The 26,542-nt window shown below is 40.4% G+C and overlaps 1 protein-coding gene across 6 annotated transcripts in view; it reads left to right on the top strand.

The window, feature by feature from the left end:
- Positions 1-26,542, top strand: part of MCPH1 (microcephalin 1) — a 273,858-nt gene that overhangs the window by 60,999 nt on the left and 186,317 nt on the right. For all 6 annotated transcript variants that reach the window (XM_045451845.1, XM_045451854.1, XM_045451870.1 and 3 more), the window contains one exon: positions 5,382-5,491. In XM_045451845.1, the coding sequence (XP_045307801.1) occupies positions 5,382-5,491 (110 nt within the window). The remainder of the gene's footprint in view (positions 1-5,381; positions 5,492-26,542) is intronic.

A 26,542-nucleotide genomic window follows, 5' to 3' on the forward strand; every position in this document is an offset into this window, starting at 1 on the left:
CAGTAGGAGATATACTATTTTTTTTAAATTGAATTAAAAATATTTCACATATACCTAATAAGAACTCAGCCCTTCAAATCATAGGCATTTAGATATTCTTATTCAATATTTCACATATTCTGAGCATTCAAGAGAAATTATGAATTACTATTGTATCAAATACATAGGTATACATAAACATGTATTTCTTGAATATTTTTTTTTAATTTTATTTATTTTGAGAGAGACAAGGAGGGAGAGAGTGAGGGAGGGACAGAGAGAGAGAGAGAGAGAGAGAGAGAGAGAGAATCCTGAGCAGGCTCCACACTGCCAGTGCAGAGCCCAACGCAGGGCTCAAACCCCATGAACTGCGAGATCATGACCTGAGCGAAACCAAGAGTTGGGCACTTAACCAACTGAGCCACCCAGGTGCTCCTTAAATATTTTAAATTGAAGAGTAATGACTGCACCTTTTGACAATTCAAGTAATACACATGTTTTGAGAAGACTGTTTCTCTCAACCCTCTCTCCCAGACCTGCCAGTACACTCACTGGAGGTAAGCAACCCAACCACTCAGTGTGGGTTAGTCAGCCTTAACAGAAAGGCTGGCCGTAAGGAAGGGGTTACAACCTGTTGATTGTTTGATTTGTTCATCTATTCATTTATTCCTTATTATGACTACTCTTCACCTACTGTGTCCCAGATACTGGGATAAATACAAGGGGAAGTAAGGTTGCTGTAAAGTTCTATCCCTTTCCCTTAAGGAACTAAGACAAGTAGGGAAGATACAGTCAAGATAATCTATATGCAAGTATCAGGGAATTAAAAAGATGGAGAAATTACTCCCTGTGGGAAAGGTTATATGGTATTAACATTAGTTTACATATTAAAATAAATTTTAATGGGGGTGCCTGGGTGGCTCAGTCGGTTGAGCGTCCGACTTCGGCTCAGGTCATGATCTCGCAGGTTGTGAGTTCGACCCCCGCGTCAGGCTCTGTGCTGACAGCTGGGAGCCTGGAGCCTGCTTCGGATTCTGTGTCTCCCTCTCTCTCTGCCCCTCCCCCACTAGCATTCTGTCTCTGTCTCTCTCAAAAATAAATAAACATTTAAAAAAATTTTTAATAAATTTTAATGATCTTCATAGTGATTATAAAGGAAAAGATTCCACATCTTTTGATGATCATGATTAGATTTGTTTTTGTATTTGAAAAGTGAACTTGATGTTTTATTGGACGAAAAAAATATATATATATTCTTTTGTTAGCTGAGTTTTTTTTTTTTGTGTTGAACACATCAATATTTTGCATGTGTCCCAAACCCCAGAAGTCTATATGGAAAGGATTTTTCCCAGGTGTCTTTGAAGGCTCTTTCCACAGTCTTAAGACTTTGCCTTTCAGGTTGTTCTTAAATGACTCATAATATTAAGATTTTAGAGACTCAGAAGAAATTCCCTGGGGGGATATTGTTCAGATTTAGGGGTATGGTTGTACCTGTCCAATATATGGATTCTTGAATCAGAATCAGAAAAGGCTTCAGAAGCCTTTTCATCTTTGATGTAGTTGATTTTGCAGAGTGTTTCGTATCAATCAATACTGAGTGCTTAGATGTACTACTCGTACTAGTGTTAATTAGTCTTGTGTCTTGGAAGTAGGAAAGTAAAGTTCGCGGGAGGTTAGGTGTTGGAAGTAAGGGTGTATCTCTTATTATGCCTCCGCCCTGCACACAACAACCACACGGACAAGGGTTCTTCTAAGGAGTTTAATGGTTGTCTCAACATCCATTTTCTCGTCTCTTTCCTTTTCCTAGCACTTAGGTTGTATACATTTGTCCTTATGCTGCCTTAGCCTGGTTCTGCCTCCAAAGTGATTTATTTTCACTTAGTATCAAAACCACCTCTTAACCCCGATAGGTGCAGCAGAGGTAGTGACTTAACTCATTCACACTGAGAAGTGAATGAGTTCACTTTCCAACCTTCCTTGGTGTGTTTGTATTTTGATGATACTGTTAACCCAAACAAATTCCCTTTTTTTAATGTTTATTTATTCTATTTTATTTTTTTGAGAGAGAAAGAGAGAACATGCACGGGAAAGAGTCAGATAAGAGAATCCCAAGCAGGCCCCATGCTGTCAGCACAGAACCCGATGTAGGACTCGAACTCACCAACCGTGAGATCGTGATCTGAGCCAAAACCAAGAGTCGGATGCTTAACCCACTGAGCCACCCAGGCGCCCTGACCCAAACAAATTTCTAATTGTTGAAATCACGGGCAGTGTAACTTAACAGTAAAAGTTCTGGTCTCTTCTCTCTGTATTTGATCAGTTTTTGAAAACTAATTGAATCACTTGTGTCATGAAGTTGAGATGACAGTGAGGAGAGAGACAGGAGTCTGGGATTTACAACCTTGATACGTAGATGGCTGATAAAACGTTTGTCACACAGGGCCCAGGGTTGTGTTAATTGAAATTTCTCGGAGACGTTGAAGATAGAGGTCTGTTAGGCAGTTGGGTGTATCAAGCCTCCTGGCAGGAGGCATGGAGTTGGGACCATTGAGTAGCGGATGACTGTGGGCCGTGCACAGACCACCCTTGGGAGAGAGAGGAGAGCTGATGACCTCCTTGAGAAACCAGCTTTGGAGCAAATGGCGGGAGCCATGGGGGAGGGGGTCGCGGTGGGTGGGCGGGCAGGAGAGCAGGAAGCTGGGAAGGAAACATGCTGCTGGGCTGTGGAAAGGAATAACAACCCTCCTCTCTCTTCTACCAGCTTTTACAATTACTTTGCACTTTCAGCTGCTTGTGGTTTTTCAGAAACATCCTTAAAGACAACATAGTAGCAACTTGCCATAGCTGAGCTTGTGAAAATGTTCTTTTACATAATCACACAAGAACTCAGGCCGGTTCCCAACTCAGGATGATTCGACTTAATAATCTTCTGACTTTGCTACTGTGTGAAAGTAACACACATTCAGTACAAACCGTACTTAGAGTTTTGAATTTGCATTGTTCCTGGGGCTGTCGATATGCAGTGTACTGCTAGGATATGCAGTAGGAAACTCTTTGCACACTCTGTTGTGACGCTGGGTGCTGCACAGTGAGCCATAGCCCCCAGGCAGCCACATAATCATCCACATAATCATGATGGTCAATGGCCATCATACTGACAGCCACCCCCTCATACCACCATTCTCTCTGTCATTTCCAGTACAATATTCGTTAAATTACACGAAGGAGTCAACACATCACTTGCTGTGTGTTAGATACTATTGTCCAACTGTACGTAGCCTCTTGCTGAGTGTTCTGAGCCTGGTTAGGCTAAGCGTAGCCTAAGCTATGATGTTCTGTAGACTGCGTGGTAAGTGCATTTCGACTTCCAGTTTTTTCAACTTGCAATGCATTTATCAGGACGTAACCCCATCTTAAGGGGAGGAAGATCTGAACTCGTATCGTTTTGTTGTTACGTGATGTATGAAAATGAAAATGTGTCATTAGCAGTATCAGCCTTAAGTTTTAAAAGTCCGTGATCCATTTTTTTAGATCTTTGTTTACAAAATGCTTCACAGTCTGTTTCTTGGCTAGCACTGAGGCATGTGGCTGTAACACAATCTTTTTGACATAGATACTCTAGCAAGCAGCATACTTACTCGTGGTGCAACAACAGGGGTGCATTGGCTTCCAAATTATATCTGTAGTCCTCTGCTTTTCTTATTTTCAGATACTCTTGCTCTGAGTAAACTTTCGATTTGAATGGTGGATAACAAATAATATTCTATTCTAGTTACTCATAATCTTAGATCTTAAAAAACATTGTATCCACGTCCTGCCCTAGGCATTAGAAGTTCTCAAAAAGTGGTGGTTGAGTGTCTCGGAAAGTAATGCATAAATAGATGGATACCCTTACCTTCAAAATGAGTGAAAGAAACTTAGCATGGCTGGATCTTAGAGCAGACCGTAAACTGCACAATACATGGCCCGCTAATTCATCTCAAGTAAGGTCTGTCTGGAGCCTGCCGGGAAAGGAGTGGAATACACCTCAAATACCGAAGATCTTCCAGGAGATTAGTGGGGTCCGCATGTGATTGGTTTCAGTCTCCAAAAGGGATTTAGTATTAGGGTTTAGTACAAAGTGGATCAGAACCTGACCTTAAAACATTTTTAGGGTTCAAGTTGCAAATAACAGTAATTAGTTTGAATTCAAGACAGTATTTAACCATTGTTGTGCATGTGTTTTCACTCAGCTAGAATCCCATTTTTGAAAGACGATTAAAACTTTCAAATCAGACCCTCCAAAGTCAACCGCATCTGTTTTATCAGAGCCTTTTATTTTATTTGAAATATTTGCAAAGCAGTCATTCTCACGTTATATGATTTTTGCTTCTTATGGCATGTAGATTATTTTTGCCTTGTATTTGCTTTCAGTATCGACATTGGTCTGTTGGGTTGTAAGCTTCCTAAGAGAAGGATCAATGTGCCTCTCCAGTGGGCAACCCCTGATGATTAGGCGTTGTTGATAAGAGCATCAATGACTGATGAGTTGGATGATGGTGAAAGGTGGGTTGTGTGGGATGGCTTACCATCACTTGGCTGTGGCTGGGACATAAGTGTTCCCTAAGCTGCTTTTCGCCTTTTATACGTGTTATCCTGTTGAGACCGTAGAAGTGGTAGCTAGTATTCTTTAGTCTTCCTTCCAAATATCAACTAAGTCACATAGTAGGCGAACTATTTTGGGAGGAAAGAGAGGAGAGGAGCACCTTATAAAGTTGTAGCAATTCCGAGTAGTCATTTCACACTTCATTGTGCGTCGTGTAGGATTTCTACACTGTTTAGCGTCTAATGAAACCAGTTTCACTCAATAAATATCTTTTTGGTTTATGTGTCTTCATGGCAAGATGCTGGTCTAAGGTTGACATTTGTGGGGTACAGAATCATCTGTCACTTGCAGATGGAAACCTAAAGCTTTGTACTGTACTATAGACTGTTTTCTAGGGTAAATCTGACCCCAGAGCTAAGAATACTTATTTCCTCTAATAGAGAACTACTTTCTTTGGGTTTGTAAAAGTTTACAAGTTGGGAGTTTGAATAGTGCGTAAGGTGTGGGCATACATGTTCTTGCATCGCCTGCTGGATGGATGGGATACCGTAGGACTGGTACATTGTCACCTGACAGGCAAAATTATTCCTGACCTTTGAGTTAAGTGAATTCCACTTGGGAGATTGTAGTGGAATAAACTGAGAATTCTAAATAGACCTTCAAAGAGCAAGGCGTATGCAGTGTTTATTTAAGAGAATAGTACTTTGGTGTTACCAGTGTGCATAAATTAATTTTACAATTTTTATTTTGGTTAAGTTGCATTAGTATTCAGTCCATGTGAAGTTCTAACTAATCTTCAAATCCTCTTGGGTTCCAGGTGTTAAAAACGGACCAGCAAGGCCTGATGTGTTAGATGGCTCATTGGAGGGCTGTCAGGATCTCGCCAGACCTCATGAGAAATCAAAGAAAAGAGGGAGAGGCCAAAAGGTTGGTGTGTGAAAATATTATTTTAAACTTTCCAATGCTACTACATCATAATGTTCTACTCTGGGTTAATGTCACGTAAACTAGTCTGTCCAGCTTGTGCTTTATTTAAACCATTAATTATACAGATGGATGCTGGAAAACTCTGGCAGTAAAACTGAGAGCGTTGGTTACATTCACGAAAGAGAGCTAATGTTGTCGAAGAAGCTTTGCCACCACTTTGCCAATGCATTTCTTGCTTGTGAAAATGCCAACAGCTTCTCTCAGGCTGAGGGTGTGGGGTGTGCCAACAGTTGATGTTTTATGATGTGAATCAACATTCACGAGGCAGGAGGGGAAGAATCCAAAACATAATTCATTTGTGAGCTAATCAGGGTTTGATTGGAAGCCATTGGAGTGAAAGGTTCTCGTTCTTTTGTGCTTCAGCTGTAAACCCAGCTTCTGCTCTGTGTACAGCTTTCTCATCACGCTGTTTGCTGGGATGAATGATGTAAGGAGGGTTTAAAATGTCTCGATTCTTCAGCATCTGCTCTTTTGGCTTAAATTTAAAACTAGTCAGTCATTATCTTATGCCTCATGTATAGTGAAACCTGATTTCCACACGATAGGAAAACTGTCCTGATAAACAAGTAACGAATTGAAAAGAAGCAGCGATAGCTCATAGGGTGCACGGAGGCATCCCAATATTGAGGGCAAACACAAGGGGCGAATTTGACCCAAGGAATAGAAACAGTGATGTTTTCCTTATATTGGTAATGGTTAAAGAAGTTTCAAACTACACAGGTTCCATGGAAGTCTGGTATAAGTGGTAGAAACTTTGATTTCTTTACTGATGCTTTCTGGTTTGTCTCAGAAAAAAAAAAAAGAAAGAAATGGACTCCCCAAACAGAAAGGAACCACATGACAGGTAGAGAGAGCAATAGACTTGTAGGGACAGAAGTTGTCGAGGTTGTCTCGCATGCATGTGAGTAGTGGATGTGACACCACACAGCTGGCTCCCTGAGCTCTGGCTGTAGCCACTGTCCCTGCACCTGTTACAACTTTTTGTACCTGCCCCAACGCGTTGCCTCCTGTGACTGTGCCTTCGTAGGGAGCTGGTGACTCTGTGGCTGCATTGATGTTTGTTTCCCTGCGTCCTTGTCTCCTTCCTAATTGTGGCAGGGCATTAACCTTTTCCTTTTGGGGAAAAGCACCTTTTGACGTTTATTCAACTGATATTTATTGACACATGCACTAGTATTTATGCCCTGTTCCTTCGGAAGTGTTCCATGGCAATCTCTGTACGCCCCTACGTTAGACCACCACACTTTATGATACTGGTTACCGACATTTTACTCTTCCATGGATATCTTGTTAGAGAAAGATAACCCATCTTTACTTGGTACCTACTCATCTCTCTCTCTTTTTTTTTTTTTTTTAATGTTTTTTATTTATTTTTGAGACAGGGAGAGACAGAGCATGAGCAGGGGAGGGGCAGAGAGAGACGGAGACACAGAATCCGAAGCAGACTCCAGGCTCTGAGCTGTCAGCACAGAGCCCGACCCAGGGCTTGAACTCGCAAACTGCGAGATCATGACCTGAGTCGAAGTCGGACGCTCAACCAACTGAGCCACCCAGGCGCCCCACTACTCATCTCTTACTTGGTATTAGGCCTGCATTAAAAACAAAAACAAAAACAAAAACAAAAACAAAAAAAACAACAACATAAAAGTGCCCAGTAAATGTTGGTTACCTATTACCATAATAATACTTCACCCTGTCTGATCCCAGGTTTCACTTCCTTATTTACCCACTATGGAAGTTAATATTTCAGACATCTGACCTTGCCTGGCTCCTACCTGCTGATCACCTTACGTCGCCAACGGGGGCTTTTGGAGAATGTGGGGTTGAGACATGCATGCTGGGTGGGAGCCTTGTCCCTTTGGTTCTCACAAAGCCTCTCGCTTTAAACCGCACCTGTGTGACTTCCCTCCCAGCATTATTGTGTGCGAGGGATAAGTGCCACACAAGTGGCGAATGTCAGGTGGTGTCACTGTCATGGGTGTTAATAAAACAAGTAAGTGGTCACAAGGGGAAACAAAATACAGAATGATATATGCATTCCTTCAACTGACAGGCTCAGGAACAAAATAGTTTAGTACGTTTACTTACGCTACTTGTTCATGCTTGTTCCAACTTTTGTTTTGAAAATCTTTATTTTTGGGGCGCCTGGGTGGCTCAGTCGGTTAAGCATCTGATTTCAACTCAGGTCATGATCTCACAGTCTGTGAGTTCGAGCCCCGCGTCGGGCTCTGTGCTGACGGCTCAGAGCCTGGAGCCTGTTTCGGATTCTGTGTCTCCCTCTCTCTCTGCCCCTCCCCCGTTCATGCTCTGTCTCTCTTTGTCTCAAAAATAAACGTTAAAAAAGAAAATCTTTATTTTTTATATAATTTTTAAAAAATTTATATTTTGAAAAAAAATTATATTTTGGTCTTTTTTTTTTATTGAAGAAAAGTTGACACACAGTGTTGATTTCCCTGAAGCATTAGTTCCAGGTGAACCGCATGGTGATTTGACACGTCTACACCTTATGCCGTGCTCGCCTAGCTACCGTCGGTCACCACACAACACTACTAGCTACCGTTGCTTCTCTTCCCTGAACTACACCTTTCGACCCCCTGACCTATTCCTTTCATAATGGGAAGCCTGTATCTCCCACTCTCCTTCACCCATTTTGCCTGTCTCCCACCTTCTCCCCTTTGGCAGCCACCTGTTTGTTCTCTGTATTTATGGGTCCGTTTCTGCTTTTGTTTGTTTAGTTAATTTTGATTTTTAGATTCCAAATATAATTGAAATCATATGGTATTTGTCTTTGTCTGACTTATTTCATCTAACATCATACTCTTTAGGTTGAACCATGTTGTTGCAAATGGCAAGATGTCATTCTTTTTTATGCCTGAGTAATATACCATTTGTGTGTGTGTGTGTGTGTGTGTGTGTGTGTGTATACACACACAGACCATATCTTCTTTTTTTTTCAACGTTTATTTATTTTTGGGACAGAGAGAGACAGAGCATGAACGGGGGAGGGGCAGAGAGAGAGGGAGACACAGAATCGGAAACAAGCTCCAGGCTCTGAGCCATCAGCCCAGAGCCCGACGCGGGGCTCAAACTCACAGACCGCGAGATCGTGACCTGGCTGAAGTCGGACGCTTAACCGACTGCGCCACCCAGGCACCCCATCTTCTTTATACATTCATCTATCAATGACGTTTGGATTGCTTCCATAATTTGGCTATTGTAAATCATGCTACAATAAACCTAGGGATGCATAAATCTTTTCAAGTTAGTGTTTCTGGGCTTTTTCTTTGGGGGGGTAAGTACTAGATCATATGGTATTTCTATTTTTTAATTTTTCGAGGAACCTCCATACTGTTTTCCATAGTGGCTGCACTAGTTTGCACCCACTGTGCGGGAGGATTCCTTTTTTTCTCACCTGTTTGCCAACACTTGTTGTTTCTTCTCTTTTTGATTCTAGCCATCTGGCAGGTGTGAGGTGATATCTCCTTGTGGTTTTGATTTTCATTTCCCTGATGATGAGAGATGTTGAGCATCTTTTCATGCATCTGTTGGCCATCTGTATGTCTTCTTTGGAGAAATGTCTGTTCGGGTCCTCTTCTGTTTTTAAATTGGATTATCATTATTGTTTTTTGATGTTGAGTTGTGTAAGTTATTTATATGTTTGGATATTAATCCCTTACCAGATATATCATTTGGAAATATCTTCTCCCATTCAGTAGGTTGCCTTTTCACTTTGTTGATCAATGCCTTTGCTACATAAAAGCTTTTTATTTGGGTGCAGTCTCATTAGATTATTTTTGCTTTTGTTTCCCTTGCCTTAGGAGACATATCTAAAAAAGTGTTGCCATGGCCAATATCAGAGAAATTACTGCCTATGTTTTCTTCTAGGAGTTTTATCATCTCAGGTCTCACGTTTAGGTCTTTAATCCATTTTGAGTTTATTTTTGTGTATGTGTGTTAGAAGGTGGTCCAATTTCATTTTTTTGCATGTAACTATCCAGTTTTCCCAGCACCATTTATTGAAAATACTGCTTTTACCTCACTGTATATTCTTTGCTCTTTTGTTGTAGATTAATTGACCTTATAAGTGTGGGTGTATATCTAGGCCCCTTATCCTTTCCTTTGGATTTATGTGTCTATTTTTGTACTAGTACCATACTGTTTTTATTATTATAGTTTAGTAGTATACCTTGATATTTGGGATTGTGATAGCTCCAACTTTGTTCTTTCTCAAGATTGCTTTGTTTATTTGGGGTCTTTTTTGATTCTATACAAAATTTAGGATTATTTGTTCTACTTCTGTGAAAAATGCTATTGGTATTTTGATAGAAATTTCATTGTATCTATATTGCTTTGGGTACTGTGGACATTTTAACAATATTAATTCTATCCATGAGCATGGTATATTTTTCCATTTGCTTATGTTTTCAATTTCTTTTTTTTTTTTTAATTTTTTAATGTTTATTTTTGAGAGAAAAGAGAGCACAAGCAGGGGAGGGGCAGAGAGAGACAGAAACACAGAATCTCTGAGCTGTAAGCACAGAGCCCAATGTGGAGCTGAACTCATGAGCTGTGAGATCATAACCTGAGCAGAAGTCAGATGCCCAACCGACTGAGCCACCCAGGTGCCCCGTCTTCAGTTTCTTTCATCAGTGTTTTATAGATTTTGGAGTATAGGTCTTTCACCTCCTTGGCTAAGTTTATTCCTAGGTATTTTATTCTTTTTGGTGCAGTTATAAATGGGATTGTTTTCTTCATTTCTCTTTCTGATACTTTTTAATTAGTATATAGAAATGAAACTGAGTTTTGTGTATTAGTTTTGTATCCTGCAACTTTACTGAATTCGTTTATTACATCTAAAATTTTTTGGTGGAGTCTTTAGGGTTGCCTGTGTATTGTATAATGTCATCTATAAATAGCAACAATTGTACTTTTTCCTTACTACTTAGGATGACTTTTATTTCTTTTTCTTGTCTGATTGCTGTGTCACGGACTTCCAGTACTATGTTGAATGAAAGTAATGAGAGAGGACTTCTTTGTCTTGTTTCTGATCTTAGATAAAAAGCTCTCAGTTTTTCACATTGAGTATGATGTTAGCTGTGGATTTGTCCTATATGGCCTTATTATGTTGAGGTATGTTTCCTCTAAACCCATTTTGTTGAGAGTTTTTATCATGAATGGATGTTCATTTTGTCAGTGCTTTTACTACATCTATTGAGATGATCGTATGGTTTTTATTCTTTTTGTTGTTTTTAATGTGGTTTATCATCATGTTGATTGGTTTGCAAATATGAAACCATCCTTACATCCCCAGAATAAATCCCACTCGATCATGGGGAATAATCCTTTTAATGTATTATTGAATTTGGTTTGCTAATATTTTGTTGAGAATTTTTGCATCTGTGTTCATCAGGGATACTGCCCCATAGTTTCCTTTTTCTCTAGTATCTTTGCATTTGGTATGAGAGTAATTCAGGCTTCATAGAATGTATTTGGAAGCTTTCATTCCTCTTTTATTTTTTAGAGTAGTTTGAGGAGAATAGGTATTAACTGTTCTTTAAAGCTTTGGTAGAATTTACCTGTGAATCTCTCTGGTGCTCGACTTTAGTTTATTGGGAGTTTTTTGATTATTAGTTTAATTTCATTACTAGTAATTGATCTGTTTAGATTTTCTTCTTCTAGATTCAGTTTTGGAAGGTTATATGTTCCTAGGTATTTACCCATTTCTTCTATATTGCCCAGTTTATTGGTATTATTTCTCGTAGTAGTCTCCTATAATCCTTTCTGTTTCTATGGTGTGGTCGTTACTTCTCTTGCATTTGTGACTTTTTTTATTTGGGTCCTCTCTCTTTTTTACTTGGTGAGTCTTGCTAAAGTTTTATCAATTTTGTTAAGTTTTTCAAAGAACCAAGCTTTTGTTTTTATTAATCGTTTCTATTTTTTAGTTTTCTATTTTATTTATTTCTGCTCAGATCTTTATTATGTCCTTCCTCGCACTAACTTTTAGCTGTGTTTGATTATTTTCTAGTTCCTTTAGGTATAAGTTTTGATTCTTTATTTGACATTTTTCTTATTTCTTAAGATGACATTTCTTATTTCCTGTATCACTATATATTTCTCTCTTAGAACTCCTTTTGCTTCATTCCAAAGATTTTGGACCATTGTGTTTTCATTTTCATTTGTCTCCATTTATTTTTTTATTTCCTCTTCAATTTTTTGTTGAAGCCATTGGTTGTTTAATAGCATATATGTGTTTTTTTTTCCAGTTTTTTTTCTCGTAATTGATTTTTAGTTTTATACTATTGTAGTCAGAAAAGATGCATGGTATGATTTTGGTCGTCTTAAATTTATTGAGACTTTTTTGTGACCTAACATGTGATCTTTCTTGGAGAATGGGCCATGTACACTTAGAAAGAATGTGTATTCTATTGTTTCTGGATAGAATGCTCTGTATATATCTTTTAAGATCATCTGGTCTAATGTGTTTTCTTATTGATTTTCTGCCTAGATGATCTATCCATTGATGTAAGTGGGGTGTTAAAGTCCCTATTATTATATTAATGTCTATTTCTCTCTTTAAGTCTGTTAGTACTTGTTTTATGTATTTATGTGCTCCTATAATGGGTGTGTAGATATTTACACTTGATATTTTCTTGTTGGGTTGTTCCCTTTATCATTATGTAATGCCCTTCTTTGTCTCTTGTTACAGTCTTTGTTTTAAAGTCTATTTTGTCTGATATAAGTATTGGTACCCTGGCTTTTTTTTTTTTTTGGTCCATTTCCATTTGCATGGGATGTCTTTTTCCATCCTTTCAGTTTCTGTCTATATATGTCTTTAGGTCTGAAGTGAATCTCTTGTAGGGAGACTATAGGTGGGTCTTATTTTTTTAATCCATTCTGTCACTCTGTGTTTTTTGATTGGAGCATTTAGACCATTTACACTTAATTATTGATACTTACATACTAATTGCCATTTTGTTCATTGTTTTCTAGTTGTTTTGTAGATTTTCTCTATTCCCTTCTTTCTCTCTTTCCTTGTGATTGATGACTTTCTTTAGTGTTATGCTTTACTGTCTTAATTTTTTGTTTTTCTCTTATAGGTGTTTTATGGTTACCATGAAGTTCATATATAACATTCTAAGTATATAGCAGTCTGTATTAAGTTAATGATCACTTAGGTTTGACCACTTTCTTTTTTTTTTTTTTTTTTTTCAACGTTTATTTATTTTTGGGACAGAGAGAGACAGAGCATGAACGGGGGAGGGGCAGAGAGAGAGGGAGACACAGAATCAGAAACAGGCTCCAGGCTCTGAGCCATCAGCCCAGAGCCTGACGCGGGGCTCGAACTCACGGACCGCGAGATCGTGACCTGGCTGAAGTCGGACGCTCAACCGACTGCGCCACCCAGGCGCCCCATGGTTTGACCACTTTCTAAAAGAACTTTATTTTTGTTACTCTTCTCCATGTTTCGTGTATATGTTATCATATTTTATATCTTTTTATTTGTGAGTCTCCTGAACTAATTTTCTAGATCATTGATTTTACTACTTAGGTCTTTTAACCTTCATACTAGCTTTATAAGTGATTACCTTTACTGTGTGTTTGCTTTTACTCATGAAATGTCTTCCTTTCCTGATTTTCTTCTAATTGTGGCCTTTCCTTTTCCATTTAAAGAAATCCTTTTAACACTTCCTGTAAGGCCAGTTTGGTGGTGGTGAGCTCCTTTAACTTTTAATTGTCTGGGAATCTCTGTATCTCTTCTTCAATTCTGAATGTTAACCTTGCTGGGTAGAGTATTCTTCATTGTAGTTTTTTCCTTTGAGTGCTTCAAATGTATCATGCCATTCCTTCTGGCCTGCAAATTTTCTGCTGAAAAATTAGTTGATAGCTTTATGGGGTTTCCCTTGTATGTTACTAGCTTCTTCTCTCTTGCTAGTTTTAAAATGATCTCTTTATCTTTAATCTTTGGCATTTTTATTATTGTCATGGTGTGGACTTTCTTGGATTCATCTTCACAGGACCAACTCTGTGCTTCCTGAACTTTGATATCTGTTTTCTTCCCCAGGTTAGGGAAGTTTTCACTTATTTCTTCAAGTAATTTTTTTTTTTTCCCTTTTCTCTCTCTCGTCTCCTTCTGGGATCCCTATCTTGCAAAAGTGTTTGATTGAAGTTGTCCAGGAGATTCTTGAACCTGTCCTCATCTTTTACTTATTTTCTTTTTGCTGTTGAACTTGGAAGTTTTCCATTACCCTGTCTTCCTGATCACTGATGTGTTCTTCTGCATCCTCTATAATCTACCATTGATTCTCTCTACTGTACTGTTTATTTTGGTTATTGTATTCTTCAGCTCTGATTTGCTCTATTTGATGTTTGCTGTCTCCTTGTTGAAGTTCCTGATACGTTCATCCACTCTTCTCTCTATTATGGTGAGCATTTTTATGACCATTACTTCCAACTCTTTATCAGGTAGATTGGTTATCTCTATTTCATTTAGTTCTTCTGAGTTTTTTCTTGTTCTTTTGTTTAGAGCCTATTCCTCTGTCTCCCCATTTCACATGACTTTCTGTGTGTTTGTTTCTATGAATTAGGTGGGAGAGGTGCTTCTAAACTTGAAAGAATGATCTAGTGTTTGGTCATCCCTGTGTAGGCTATATGTGCCTGGTGACTTTGGCTGGCTGGCTTGAGCTGTGGCTGGCATGGACTGGGGGTCTTGGGGGACTCTGTGCTTGGGGCTGGCCTAGTTGGATGGCCAGAGCTAAAGTGGGTGTGGTCCAGGACTGTCCCAGGTATGTCTGCACACAGAATACCCTTCTAGGACAGCTGAAGCTGAAGTGGGTGCATGCCATGATGTACCAGCGTGCTCAGCACAGGCAGCACCCTAGTAGGGTGGCTGGGGCTGCAGCAGGTGTGGGCTGGGGTGGCCCAGATTTTTCTGTGCCAAGAGTGCCCTAGCACATCATCTAGAGCTAGAGTAAGGGCCTGGAGTGTTCTGGGTGCTTTGTGCCCATATCACTTCAGTGAGATGGCTGGAGCTATAGTGAGTGCTGACTAGGGATGTCTCAGTGTGTGCTGCCCTGGGGCCACCCAGGTGGGACGGCTTGTCGCTGGTGTGGATTAGCAGCCTGGGGGCCATTGAGGTGGTAGGCTGGCTAGGGTGCCAGACCCTGCTCCCATCTGTGCTGTCAAGGTGGAGAGGGGATAGAACTTTTCGAGTTTTCTGCTAAAATTATTAATCTTGTCTTTTATTTCTTTAAGCACTATAGACATTTATTTTGAAGTCTCTACCAGATAACTCCATTTTCTGGCTACATTTAGTTTCTTTGTTTTCTGTTGTTTTTCTTTGTTTTCAGTCTTGTGTTCTTCTAATGTGCCTGGTTACTTTTGGTTGATCTTCTTATAAAGAATTGAGATTATTTGAAGTTGAACTTCTAACTATGAGACCAACTACCTGCCAGGGGAAAATGGCCTTCAGATGCTGGTTCAACTCTGAAGGTGTCTCTTTCTATAATTCACTGTTGTACCAGGTCAGGTGTGTTTTCAAATAGCAGATGTTTGCCTGTTTGCTTGTATTTTGTCAGCTTTACTGATTATTCACAGTGGGCAGATTGTTCTGAACTGCTCACTCTACCATTCCTGAAAATGAGTGAATTTTAACAGCCATTAAACACAACAACAACAACAACAACAACAACAAACCTGTTGTAAGTAGAGACAGGATAAATCCTACTCTGAGAAAAGAGCAGTGAGAGACTAAATGAACAGAAAGGATTTTTAAGATGAACATTCAAGTCAGTGCTTGCAAAAGACACACGAAAACACCTCTTAAATAATGAAAACAAAAATAATTCAATAAAGAATTATAGAACCTCAGAACAATAAATTTCATTGGAAGTTTTTTGGTTTAGTACCCATTTTTAGTGGGAGAAGTCACTTTTTAAATCAGTGGGAAACTATCTTTTGTAGATTTATTACTTTAAATATATGTTTATAAATTTGTTAAACCTTTTTTTATTTTGAGAATCCAGTTAAGCAATCTCATTACCTCTCTAGTCTTACAATATGTAGGTTATTGACAAGAAGACGTATTTCTCCATCTGGAAAGATGGGAGAAATATAACATGCTAAGACCAATCTTAATCTGTTTTCTCTGTTGCTTGTTTAGCATTGTCAAACATAGATTCTGAAGAAGCTAAATGTAAGATGAATGCTAGTACTGTGGTAAACATATATGACATTCTTTTCTTCAAAGTTTTTTTGTTTATCCTGACTACTAGACTAAAGTGTCTCTACTTAGAATATGTTTGTTGTTGTTGTTGTTGTTTTTCAATGGCTGTTAAAATGTACCCATTATTTTCAGGAATGGTAGAATGAGCAGTTCAGAACAACCTCCCTATTGTGAATAATCCATAAAGCTGACAAGATACAAGCAAACAAGCAAACATCAGCCATTTGACAGAATGACTACTTCTGTCATTTTTCTTTTTGTTTAAAATATTGATTATTATCGTCAGCAAAATTTTTCTTGTTTTTTAAATGTTTATTTATTTTGAGAGAAGGAGAGAAAAAGTGTGACCGGGGGAGGGCTAGAGAGCGATAGAGAGAGGATCCCAAGCAGGCTCCACACTGTCAGCACAGAGCCCAATGCGGGGCTTGATCTCACAAACTGCGAGATCCTGACCTGAGCCCAAATCAAGAGTTGGATGCGTAAGTGACTGAGCCACGCAGGCGCCCCACAAAATGTTTCAAGGTAAGTCATCAATTGGATGGCTTTTCACAAGTGGCTGTGTTTTAAAACCTCATTTCAGAACCACCTCTTCCCATGAGAGGGAAAGCTGGGGGTCAAAGCACAGAAATGGTTACAGTGGCTTTCGTAAGCTTGGAGGCTAGAGGGAAATGAAGGCCCAATACCTCAGATTATACAAGCATACTCATGTTGACAGTGGTAGAAGGAGGAGAAGAAGGAGGAGGAGGAGGAGGAGGAGGAGAGGGAGGAGAATAAGAGGAAGAAGAGGAAGAAGAAGAGGAGGAGGAGGAGGAGGGGGAGGAAGGAGAAAAGACACTACACACCAGATTAAATGCTTTAATTTCTACATGTTTCTAAAATAGAATAGAGAACAGATGATGAATCATAGCTTGTGTATATTCTAATAATCACTTGTTCTCACATTTTTACCAGGGTATGGTCCCTTTAGGACACAGACTGTGTCCTGTTCATCTCTTAATACTCAGTACCACAGACAAAATAGGTGTTCAGTAAGGATTTGCCGAGTAAATAAGGGTTGCCTTCATTTTCCTTCTGGTTCTCATTTTAGAGCTAGTGTGAGTGAGTAGGGGGAGGGGCAAAGAGAGGGAGGGAGAGAGAGAATCTCCATGCCCAGCGTGGAGCCCGACACAGGGCTCGGTCCCACAACCGTGGGATCATGACCTGAGCCGAAATCACGAGATGGACGCTCAACCAACTGAGCCACCCAGGCACCCCAACCCCTTCTTTTTGAGTAAACGTGTTAGACCATTTCTGGTGCCTTTAGCTATCACACAGTATCATAAGCATCATGACGTGCCTCATCTGTTTTTGAATAGTCTTCCTAAACTTGTAGGGTGGTTTTGTATCAGTGAAAGCAGGAAGGTCTTGCACTGTAGCACATTTTTGCTAAAAGTGTTGATTCCTGAGCCAGACTACCTGCGTTCAAATCCTGGCTCTGTTCCGTGTTGGTTCTATCGTGTCGAATTAGTTACTTCATATTTCTGTGCCTTTGCCTCCTCCTACGTAAAACAGGTATAAGAGTAGTGTCAATCTCAAAATTTTTTTGCTAATTAAATGTGTTGAAATACGCAGATGATGTCTGATACGTAGAGGCACTCATTAAATGTTAGCTAGTTTTTCCAGCACAAATGTGGGTGACAATTATGCCCACATATTGACTGTCCCTAGTTTTGAATCTGTAACTCAAAGTAGACTGGGTCTCTGTCCCTCTCCTAGCTCACTTTCCTCCCCCCCCCCCCCCAGACTGCTCTGTGTCTTTAATTAAAATGGCCCTCCAACTTCCAGGATGTTCCAAACAAGGTCTCTTACTGGATATATTGACTACAGTCATGCCTGGGCTAAAACAGGATCTCTGGGCACAGGGGGAAGAAGATTTGGGCTATTTATTTATTTATTTATTTAATGTTTGTTTATTTTTGAGAGACAGAGACAGAGTGTGAACAGGGGAGGAATGGAGTGAGGGAGACACAGAATCCAAAGCAAGCTCCAGGCTTTGAGCTGTCAGCACAGAGTCCGACGCGAGGCTCGAACCCACCACGAGCTGTGGGATCATGACCTGAGCTGAAGTCGGAAGTTTAATTGACTGAGCCACCCAGGTGCCCCTTGGCATATTTTTTAAAAGCTCCTACATGGTTCTGAAATGATGGCCACCTGCTTAGGTGAGAACCTCTGTTAGATGGGGCTACATGTCTTTGGGCCATTAGTGTGAAATCATCCCCTGTCACCCTCACCCAGGGGGCTAGAAGCATGAGTTTTACAGTCAGTGATTTGCATTTTGGTGATTTGTTTCCTCTGAGTTACCAACAAATACTTTGCTTGCTTTTCTTTTCTTTCTTTTCTTCTTCTTTCTTTTTCTTTCTTTCTTTCTTTTTTCTTTATTTTTTTCTTTTTCTTTCTTCTCTTTCTTCTTTCCTTCCTTCCCCCTCCTTTCTTCCTTTCTTCTTTCTTTATTTCTTCCTGTCTTTTTTCTTTCTTTCTTTCTGTCTTTCTGTATGTCTTTTTTCTTTCTTTCTGTCTTTCTTTCCTTCTTCTTTCCTTCCTTCCCCCCTCCTTTCTTTCTCTTTCTTTCTCTTTCTTTCTTTCTTTCTCTTTTTCTTTTTTTTCTTCTTCCTTTTTTCTGTTTCTTTCCTTGTCTTTTTTTCTTTTTTCTTTCTTCTTTTTTCTTCTTTCTTTCTTTCCTTCTTTCTTTCCTTCTTTCCTTCTTTCCTTCCTTCCTATTGTCCTCAGAACCATCTGAACATAACTGAGATGTACCAGTGAACCTATGTAAGCTGCATGCAACGTGCTCAGTGTTACTACCAAGAGCTGCTCTTCTTGGATGCTATGACCTCTTTTTAGATGGATTCTCCTATTTTGCTGTCACATGGAGGTACTAGATAGAGTGTTTCCGAGAGCTCTGACGATGCCTTTGTTGTGGAGGTGGTAGATTTGGAATTGTAGCTCATTGTCTGACTTCTCTAAAGAAGGCAGCTTACGGTGGAGAGAAGGTAGAAGGATATTGGTGCAGGATGGGATGAAGAGAGGACTTAAAGTGCAGTTTAGACAGGCTGTCCAGGGACAGGGAACGAGAGAGCTGGAAAGACATCGAAGCCCTCTTGAATAAGGAAAATGAGCTGTTTGAGCCACTTTTTGTTGAAAATGGATCATTTTTTCTAATAGTGTGTCTCCTCCAAGAGGCCCCCTGCATGAGTGCTTCACTGCTCTGCTGGAGACTCTGACATTTTATGAATGCACTTTTACAATTTGCAGTGAATTCCGGGGCTTTGGCTGTTTGCCACCAGATAGTGCACTTGGCTGGAAGCATATAATCTCGCGGGTTGTTTTGTTTTTAAGTTTAACTTTCAAGTTGAAATAGCAGTGACTCATCCAAATGACAGGTGATATTTATTTTGTTTCTTGAAAATTCAGCACGCGTGTGTTGTTATTACTCGCTTAGGGGAATTGCCACACTTCCTCGAGGATGACACCCTTTATGAATGTCCCCATAAATAATTACCCATTGTTCAGACCTGCTGTATGCGGTAAGATAGGGCCTCATGTCCTGTGTAGGGCTTTGGAGGGCAGACCCTTTGATAGGTGAGTTTACAGAGATTGCAGGTGCCCCCGATTTCTAACGCAGGTGTATAAATGATCTGTAATGGCTTGGATATCTCACTCTTGGCACAGTGTACCCAGAGGTGGCGGTGGTAGGAATGTACCCGTTATGACAGGTGTCGCCCCACCCCCCCCCGCAGCAGGTGTCAACTTTGCAAAGCCGACAACCAGCTGCCTCGCGATGGTGGTGTGGCAATGCTTTCAGCTCCATGAGCATGTTATTATTTTTTTTCCTTGTTATAGGAGAAACAATATTTATATAAAAACATTTAAAAAGAAGCTTCAAAGAGTGCCACCTTTTGTTTAATGTGTTTTCTGCGTTCAATCCAGAATGACTGATTCTGCATACATTATAAAAATGTGTGCTTTGTTTTGCACTGGAGGTCGTGGCAGTGAGGGACAGTCAGGATGGCTCCAAGTCCTGTCCTCCCGCGCCATCTGTGGTCACCAGGGACTGCAGAGGCCAGCATAGTGCTCTCCCCACCGGGAGAGGTCTGGGAGACACTTGATGGGGACACTTGAAGAATTGTACTTATGGTCTGCCTGTAAGCATCTTATATGCCGGGCAAACAAGAGATGCGCGTTCCAGATGCAAACGGTTAGAAACAGTTTCTAAGGGAGGCTTGGTAACAGCACCAAATGATAGTAAACCGGGGTAGCCTCAACCTAAGTTGAGCAATAATCAGATTAACCTCTTTCAGATATGCAGAAATGCCAGCAAAGTAATTTGCTGAGGTAGCAAATCTGAATCTTTATGTTTAAAAAACAACAACAAAAAAAGCAACCAAATGGATTCTTGTGAGTACCGGAAGCTGCCGATGAGTGAAACACGCACAGTCCTGTGTCCCTAGTGAAAATGCTTTCTCTGTGCCGCCCAGCCAGGCTGGTGCATACGTGTTCGTGCCTTCCTGCCACCTCTCTGCCTCCACCTCCCCCCCACCCCCCCACATCCACTCTACCCTCAGACCATTAGTCCAGGCTAATTACGCTCATTCTGGTCCTCTTACCAGTAATTAGTTTGGGAATATGACTCACTTCTGCCCAATGAGATGCGAAGGGAAGTCTTACTGGGAGGTTTCTGGAAAAAAAAAAAAAGTGTTTTCTCACTCGAGATAGCCCTGGGAAGAAATGCTTCCCTGCTCCTCAGACCTTTGTTATGGCTGGATGTATCTCCTGGAACTGCTGCGGCCTCTGGATGAAGCCAAAGACGGAACCAAAGAGAGGAAGCAGGGGGAGGCCTGCAGATCTTACGGCTTGTTTCCACTGACATCAGAGAGATGTGTGAACGGGGGACAAGCTGTCTCATTTGTTATGCTCCTAGGATCGGCTAGATCATTCGCACAGAGAAATGCATAGCTGCACACGTTTGTCCAAAAAGGCTAGGTTTCACTGTAAATGTGGGTGGTTTCCCCAAGCAGGTTTTTCTTGTCTTCTCTGGAGGAACGATCATCCTCTCTACATCGTAAGATATTTATTACTGTTCCTTTTGTGAAGTCTGTTCAAGTCTTTTGTACTCATTTTTAAAGTTAGTCCTTTCCAAATATTATTAGGGATATAAATTAATGGATATTATTATCCCAGGATACTTCAGTCGCTTAAAAAAAAAAAAAGAAAAAGAAGAAGAAATAAAAACAGCCTTATTGAGAAGGAAACGGGTTAAATTAGAAGTGTGACAGATAAAACCACAACTCATAATCAATGAGGCATTCTTACAGACTTTGTTAAAAAAATAAAATATGAGGCATTTCACATAGATTTTGGCATGTGCTTTTGTGGCTTTTGGACATGAGTTAAGATTTAGTTAATGTATCAGTGATGAGTCTATGTAGGGAAATAATATAATATACAATGGCTGTCAAACCACAGCAGTTTGGTCTGGAGCTGTGCTTCAATTCTGGTCTTCAGTAAGAGTGATTTTCCAATTTTTGAAAACTTTTCTTTTTTTTGGAGTTAAGTGGTTTTATTTTTCTGTATAAATGTCTTCCTCTTTTTATTTTTTAAGTAAATCCACTGGCCATGATCTATTTATGCTCATTTAAAAAAAGGCACTGACATCTTTCCCAGCATTGATCAGCTTGTGGCTTTTTTTTTCTTTTGTTTTTGTTTTTTGTTTTTGTTTTGTTTTTTTACGGTGTCATTCCAGTTTTTTTGAGTGAGGATTTAACACAATGCAGCAAAATTCCTAGGACACCAGGAATCAGAGACAGCTGAGGAGGGCGGCAGTCTGCCATGTGACCCCTGTGGGTCAAGGATAGAGGCATGTGCCTTTGATTCGAAATAATAGCACCAGCGTGGAAATCCCATGAATTTCCCTGTTCCCCCAAATCTACCCCATTTGTTTCCTAAGGGCGAGATTTACTGAGCTTTGGGTTATATTCGGAGAAGTTGGTGGAAGGAGCTTCTGTCCCTCCCTGGAACTTAAGTATGTTGAGCAAGTTTCTCTCAAAGGTCACACCAAAGAGTTCAGGCCCCAAAGCCCATCTTTGTGTCCCCAGCGACTGTCTCGGTTCTGCAGGTGGCAGACTGTGACTAGGACCAGCCCTCCCCTCCCCTGCCCTCCCTCATGCCCTATAGGTCCCCTCCCCCCACCACATACTGTGTGGACTCATAGATGCTTATGTAATACGTTGCTGTCACCTGTTTTGGGAGGAGGATGCAGAGATTGTCCCAGATTTAGCCCGTGCAAGCACTCCTTCAAGCTGCCCTTCTGACACGCTCTGTTCTTCTTTGAACAATTCGTCTTCTGTAGAAGGCGAAGATGTTCTCCGCTCATAATTATTTTGTTGCCCCAGCCCCGTTTCTCCACGGAACGCCATTCCGTGGAGTGGAGAACCGACTGTGTAAACACAAGGTCTGGCATTCAGCATCTCTTCTGTTCGCGCCACTGTAACGGAACACCATAGACTGGGCGGCTTGTACACAGCAGACATTTATTTCTCACGGTTCTGGGGGCTGGAAGCCCAAGATCAAGATCCAGCGGATTCCGTGTCTGCTGAGGGCCCACTTCCTGGTTCGTAGACAGCTGTCTTCTGTGTCCTCACATGGCCCAAGGGGCAAGGGAGCTCTCTGGGGACTCTCGTATGGGCACCGATCCCACTCACGAGGGTTCCAGCCTCATGACCTAGTCACCTCCCACCTCCAGATGCCATCACATTGGTGGATGGGGGACACAAACATACGGAGTTGGGGGACACAAGCATTGAATCGGAAACAGTGTCCTCATCGCTGTTAGAGCCTCCCTGCCTCCAGTTCTCCACATTCAGAGCCAGGCAATGTGTGTATGTCTAGAGTCAAAGGGGATTATAGTTTTAGAAACTAAGATTGATGGATAAAGCATCCTAATAAGTGAGGTAATACATGTGTGTTATTTTTTTTTTTTTAACACATTAAGGGTATTGATGAATCAAGAACTTGGTTGTACATTTTCTCTATGCTTGTTTTTTTACTATAAGAATTACTCTTTTCCAGTATGTAAGTATTCAAAATTGATACTGACACTTTATTGATCACTATCCTTGTATCATTTGAGAACATTTAGAAAGGTATTCTATTTTTTAGAAGTGTCAAGTCCCTGTAATCCTCCTAATGGAAAACAAATTTCACATAAGGAAAAAAGATACAAGGGAACATAAGTAAGCTATGAAAAGATTAATATAAGAAAATTAAATATTTTTGTCCCATTTTTCTGCAGTGAACCCAGCTTTAGAATATAGAGTTTATCATCAGATTAACAAGGAGATAACAGCAGTATGAAGCAGTATGAAGTATACATCTAGGGAGCTGCGTATTACAAAACCAAAAACAAAACAAAAAAACTTTCACCTCTTGGATTCAGAGTGAGTCTTTCTGAAGACACTTTAATGATGCATTTGCCAGGGATCTAGAGGATAGAATATTCTCAGGAAGTGATTGGAAGACATTTTCCAGAATTTATCTCTTGTCATATTTGATTTGCTCTTTTTTATTCCGTCTGTATTCACAGTTTGTATAAACATATGATTCCGGTGGCACCCATGTGTCTAGGTGGCCTTATATTACTGACTCGTGAACATAATCAGTAATCCTGGCAAATGTGCTGATTATTTCATTTCACTTCCTTTTTAGGAAAAGTACTGTTACTGTCACTTATGAAACGGTACCTAAACCCAAAACATTTCAAGGAATGTTTTATTTAGTTTTCATTTTTATTTAATTAATTAATTTTTTTAAGAATGTTTTATTTTTAAAGTGTTCCTCTTTTGTCACTAATAAAACAAGTACCTTTGTTTGATTTGACCTCCCCTTGATGTTACTAAAATAAAACCAATCAGACTATTTCCCAAATACTTATGTTTTCTTCCACCACTCACTACTTTAGAACTTCCAGAAAATGCTTTTGTTGAAATTGAGTGCAGCGTTTTATATTTGTGATTTGTTTCTCACTGTTTATTAGATTATGTCATAGGCTTACCTTTCAGTGTTTGCTTTGACTGCTCTTTGGTGCTGTATAGCTGTTCTTGGATAAGTGCTTTTCCTTTTTGAGGTACAGAGCCCTACATTTTCTTTCTCACTGAGCAGCGGTGTTAAAGGTATCACAGAGTAGTTCTTTCTTTTTCTGTAATAGACATTCTATAAGAGATACCCTGAAATCCTTCAGTGTGGGAGCAGGTGTGATTTGCAGAAGAGTGAGAACATTTCATTTTATGTTATTATATTGCAAATAATAAGATTTCAGCTTTTCTTGAGGCTGTCCATATGATTTTATCGTACTTCTTTCATTTCTGAGATCTTCATACTTATAACTAAAATGTTAAGATCTATGCTGTATGCTCACGTTTATTCTCATGTCTGATGAACACAGTTAAACCCATGACCTCCATCCTCTCTCATTGGGCTAGGTTTTTGCAGTGGCTTATTATTATATCTTTTGACCTTATGTCCAGTCTTTTCATAATTCTTCCCAAAATGTATCCTCTTTGCTGTCTTAGGGAAGCCTTTCTGATGTTGATCTCATAAGTGACATCTTGTTGAATCCATACAAACTACTCAGAGATTCCCCATGGAGCCCCTTGATTTCATGAATATTTCTTTGCCTATTTGTTCATCCTGTCTAGGGTATCAGAATATCTGTCTGACCTTATCTGCCAAACCCCTTCGCTTGAGAAATTGTTCTGGCTTATTTATTATTTAAAGGCTAAATGGGTATTTAGTATCTTATAGTATTCTTTCTTAGGAATTGGATGATTCTGCTTTCATTAAATAATGACTCAAGGATTTCCTCATCTTTTTATCACTTTTTATTAAAAACTGACCAAAGAGGGTAAACTTGACATTTGAAATTAAAACTTCAGTAGATCTAACGAGACTACTGCTTGAGTAATCACAAACTTTATCAAAACTCTGTTCCCGGGAGTTTAAACAACATGTGCAGAAGAGATAAAAGACAACATGTGCTGGGCAGTTAAGGAGATGATTTATTTCAGAGCCTGGTGATGTGGAGACCATTCCTTAGGAAGGAAAGCTCAGAGCAAAGCAGAAAGCCTGGGTTTGCTGGGCAGGTAAGGGTGTCCTTAGGGAGTCTTTGGGAAACGAGCAAGAATGAGGTAGTCTTTCCTGAGTCATGAAGGGGAAAATGTGGTGATGGGTCTTTTCTTGGATTATTGGGGATCAAAGTGGTCCTTGGGGGTCAGCCTTCCTTCAAACACTGGGGGGGGGGGGGACCTTACCAACCAGCACTGTTGCCCAGCAGTACAGAGCTTGGCTTCTATGTTGTCACTGCTACCTCTTGTTCAAAGCGGATACCATTCCTTCCTGAACAAGTCAGAGGCAATCATAGCCTTGGAGGCAGACTGGCATCTAGGAAATAGTCTCCGGAGGACTCTTGTTGGTGATGCTTCCATCTGTTGAGAGGTGACGGCAAAGGTCTGTTGTCTTATGGTCCTGGAGATCAGGCATCTTACAATAAGGATTCCCGAAGTGAAAAGGAATGATATAAATTGGTATAGAAGGCGATAGTATAGTTAAGAGTCAGGAGCTGAGCCCCGAGGGGAACCAGCCCAGTGGGTCCCTGACTTTGGTGGAGGAGCACCTTTCAGCTTTGCCACATGGCAGATTGTCTTGAGGGTGTTGAGCCATTTGCCCACAGGTGTGGTTACCTGTCATCCAAAGGCATGTGTAGCCTGAGCATTGTGCCCCACCTCCCTGTGGCCTGTCCAGAGAGGATCCTGCTCATGTGTGGTCACACAGGCTTCAGTGCTCGGGCCCTCTTCAAACCTGGGCAAAAGGGACAGCTTCGAGGTCACTGGGGTCCAGACAGAGTTTGGGACGGTCAGGTGCCAGTTCTTGGTGAGGCCAAATCAGGTGGGGGAAAAATTGGGGGCATTAGTTTGAGAGGTTGTAGCCAGACCATGAAGGAAATTTGGTTAACGATTGACAATTTGGGCAAAGCAACAGGAATGGGACCAATATGCAGGTAGGGATGGAAACTAGTTTTTCCATAGGGGAAAAGGAAGTCAAGTGAATCTCTACCAACAAAAAAAAAAAAAAAAAAAAAGAAAAAAATGGAGTTTTCACATCTGTCAGTTCCCTGCAGCGTACAAAGAGGTGCAAAATAACTCAGACAGTGAACATGGCTAGGATCTGATATCCTGGAATGGTGTAGTGTAAACAATGCATAGTTTCCCACAGAGACAGAGACACAATTTTTTTCCCATAGTCCCTCCTCTAATAATCAAAGAGAGATTATTTATGATCACAGAATAAGACTGGTCTCATTAGATTTATTTACATAGGTGTAGCAAGAATAGTTTGCGGGAAGTTTTCATAAGGGATCTTAGATTGCACATTTAAAAGCCTCTTGGGGCTAAGAAGCCAAGAGCTTGCGCTCAGATTTCACCTTAAGTATCTATACATTTGGGTAAATTCTTTTCTCCTGAGGTCCCCAGCATATCCTCTAGTTCCTGGGCCTGCTACAAAGTGATCGTTCTTGCTGATAAGTAAGTCAGGAACCCCGGAAGCCAGGGACAGGCTGGTTTTCCCAAGAGGACTTTGGCAAGCATTGGTGCCATCAAGTCCACCCTAGTTCCTTAAAAGTGTCTGCTCATTACTGATTCCCTGAACAGTATACTCAAATGTGGTCTTCCAGTCGAGGCCATGGT

Source organism: Leopardus geoffroyi, chromosome B1 (genome assembly GCF_018350155.1).
Source record: "Leopardus geoffroyi isolate Oge1 chromosome B1, O.geoffroyi_Oge1_pat1.0, whole genome shotgun sequence".
In the NCBI taxonomy this organism is placed as follows: domain Eukaryota; kingdom Metazoa; phylum Chordata; class Mammalia; order Carnivora; family Felidae; genus Leopardus; species Leopardus geoffroyi.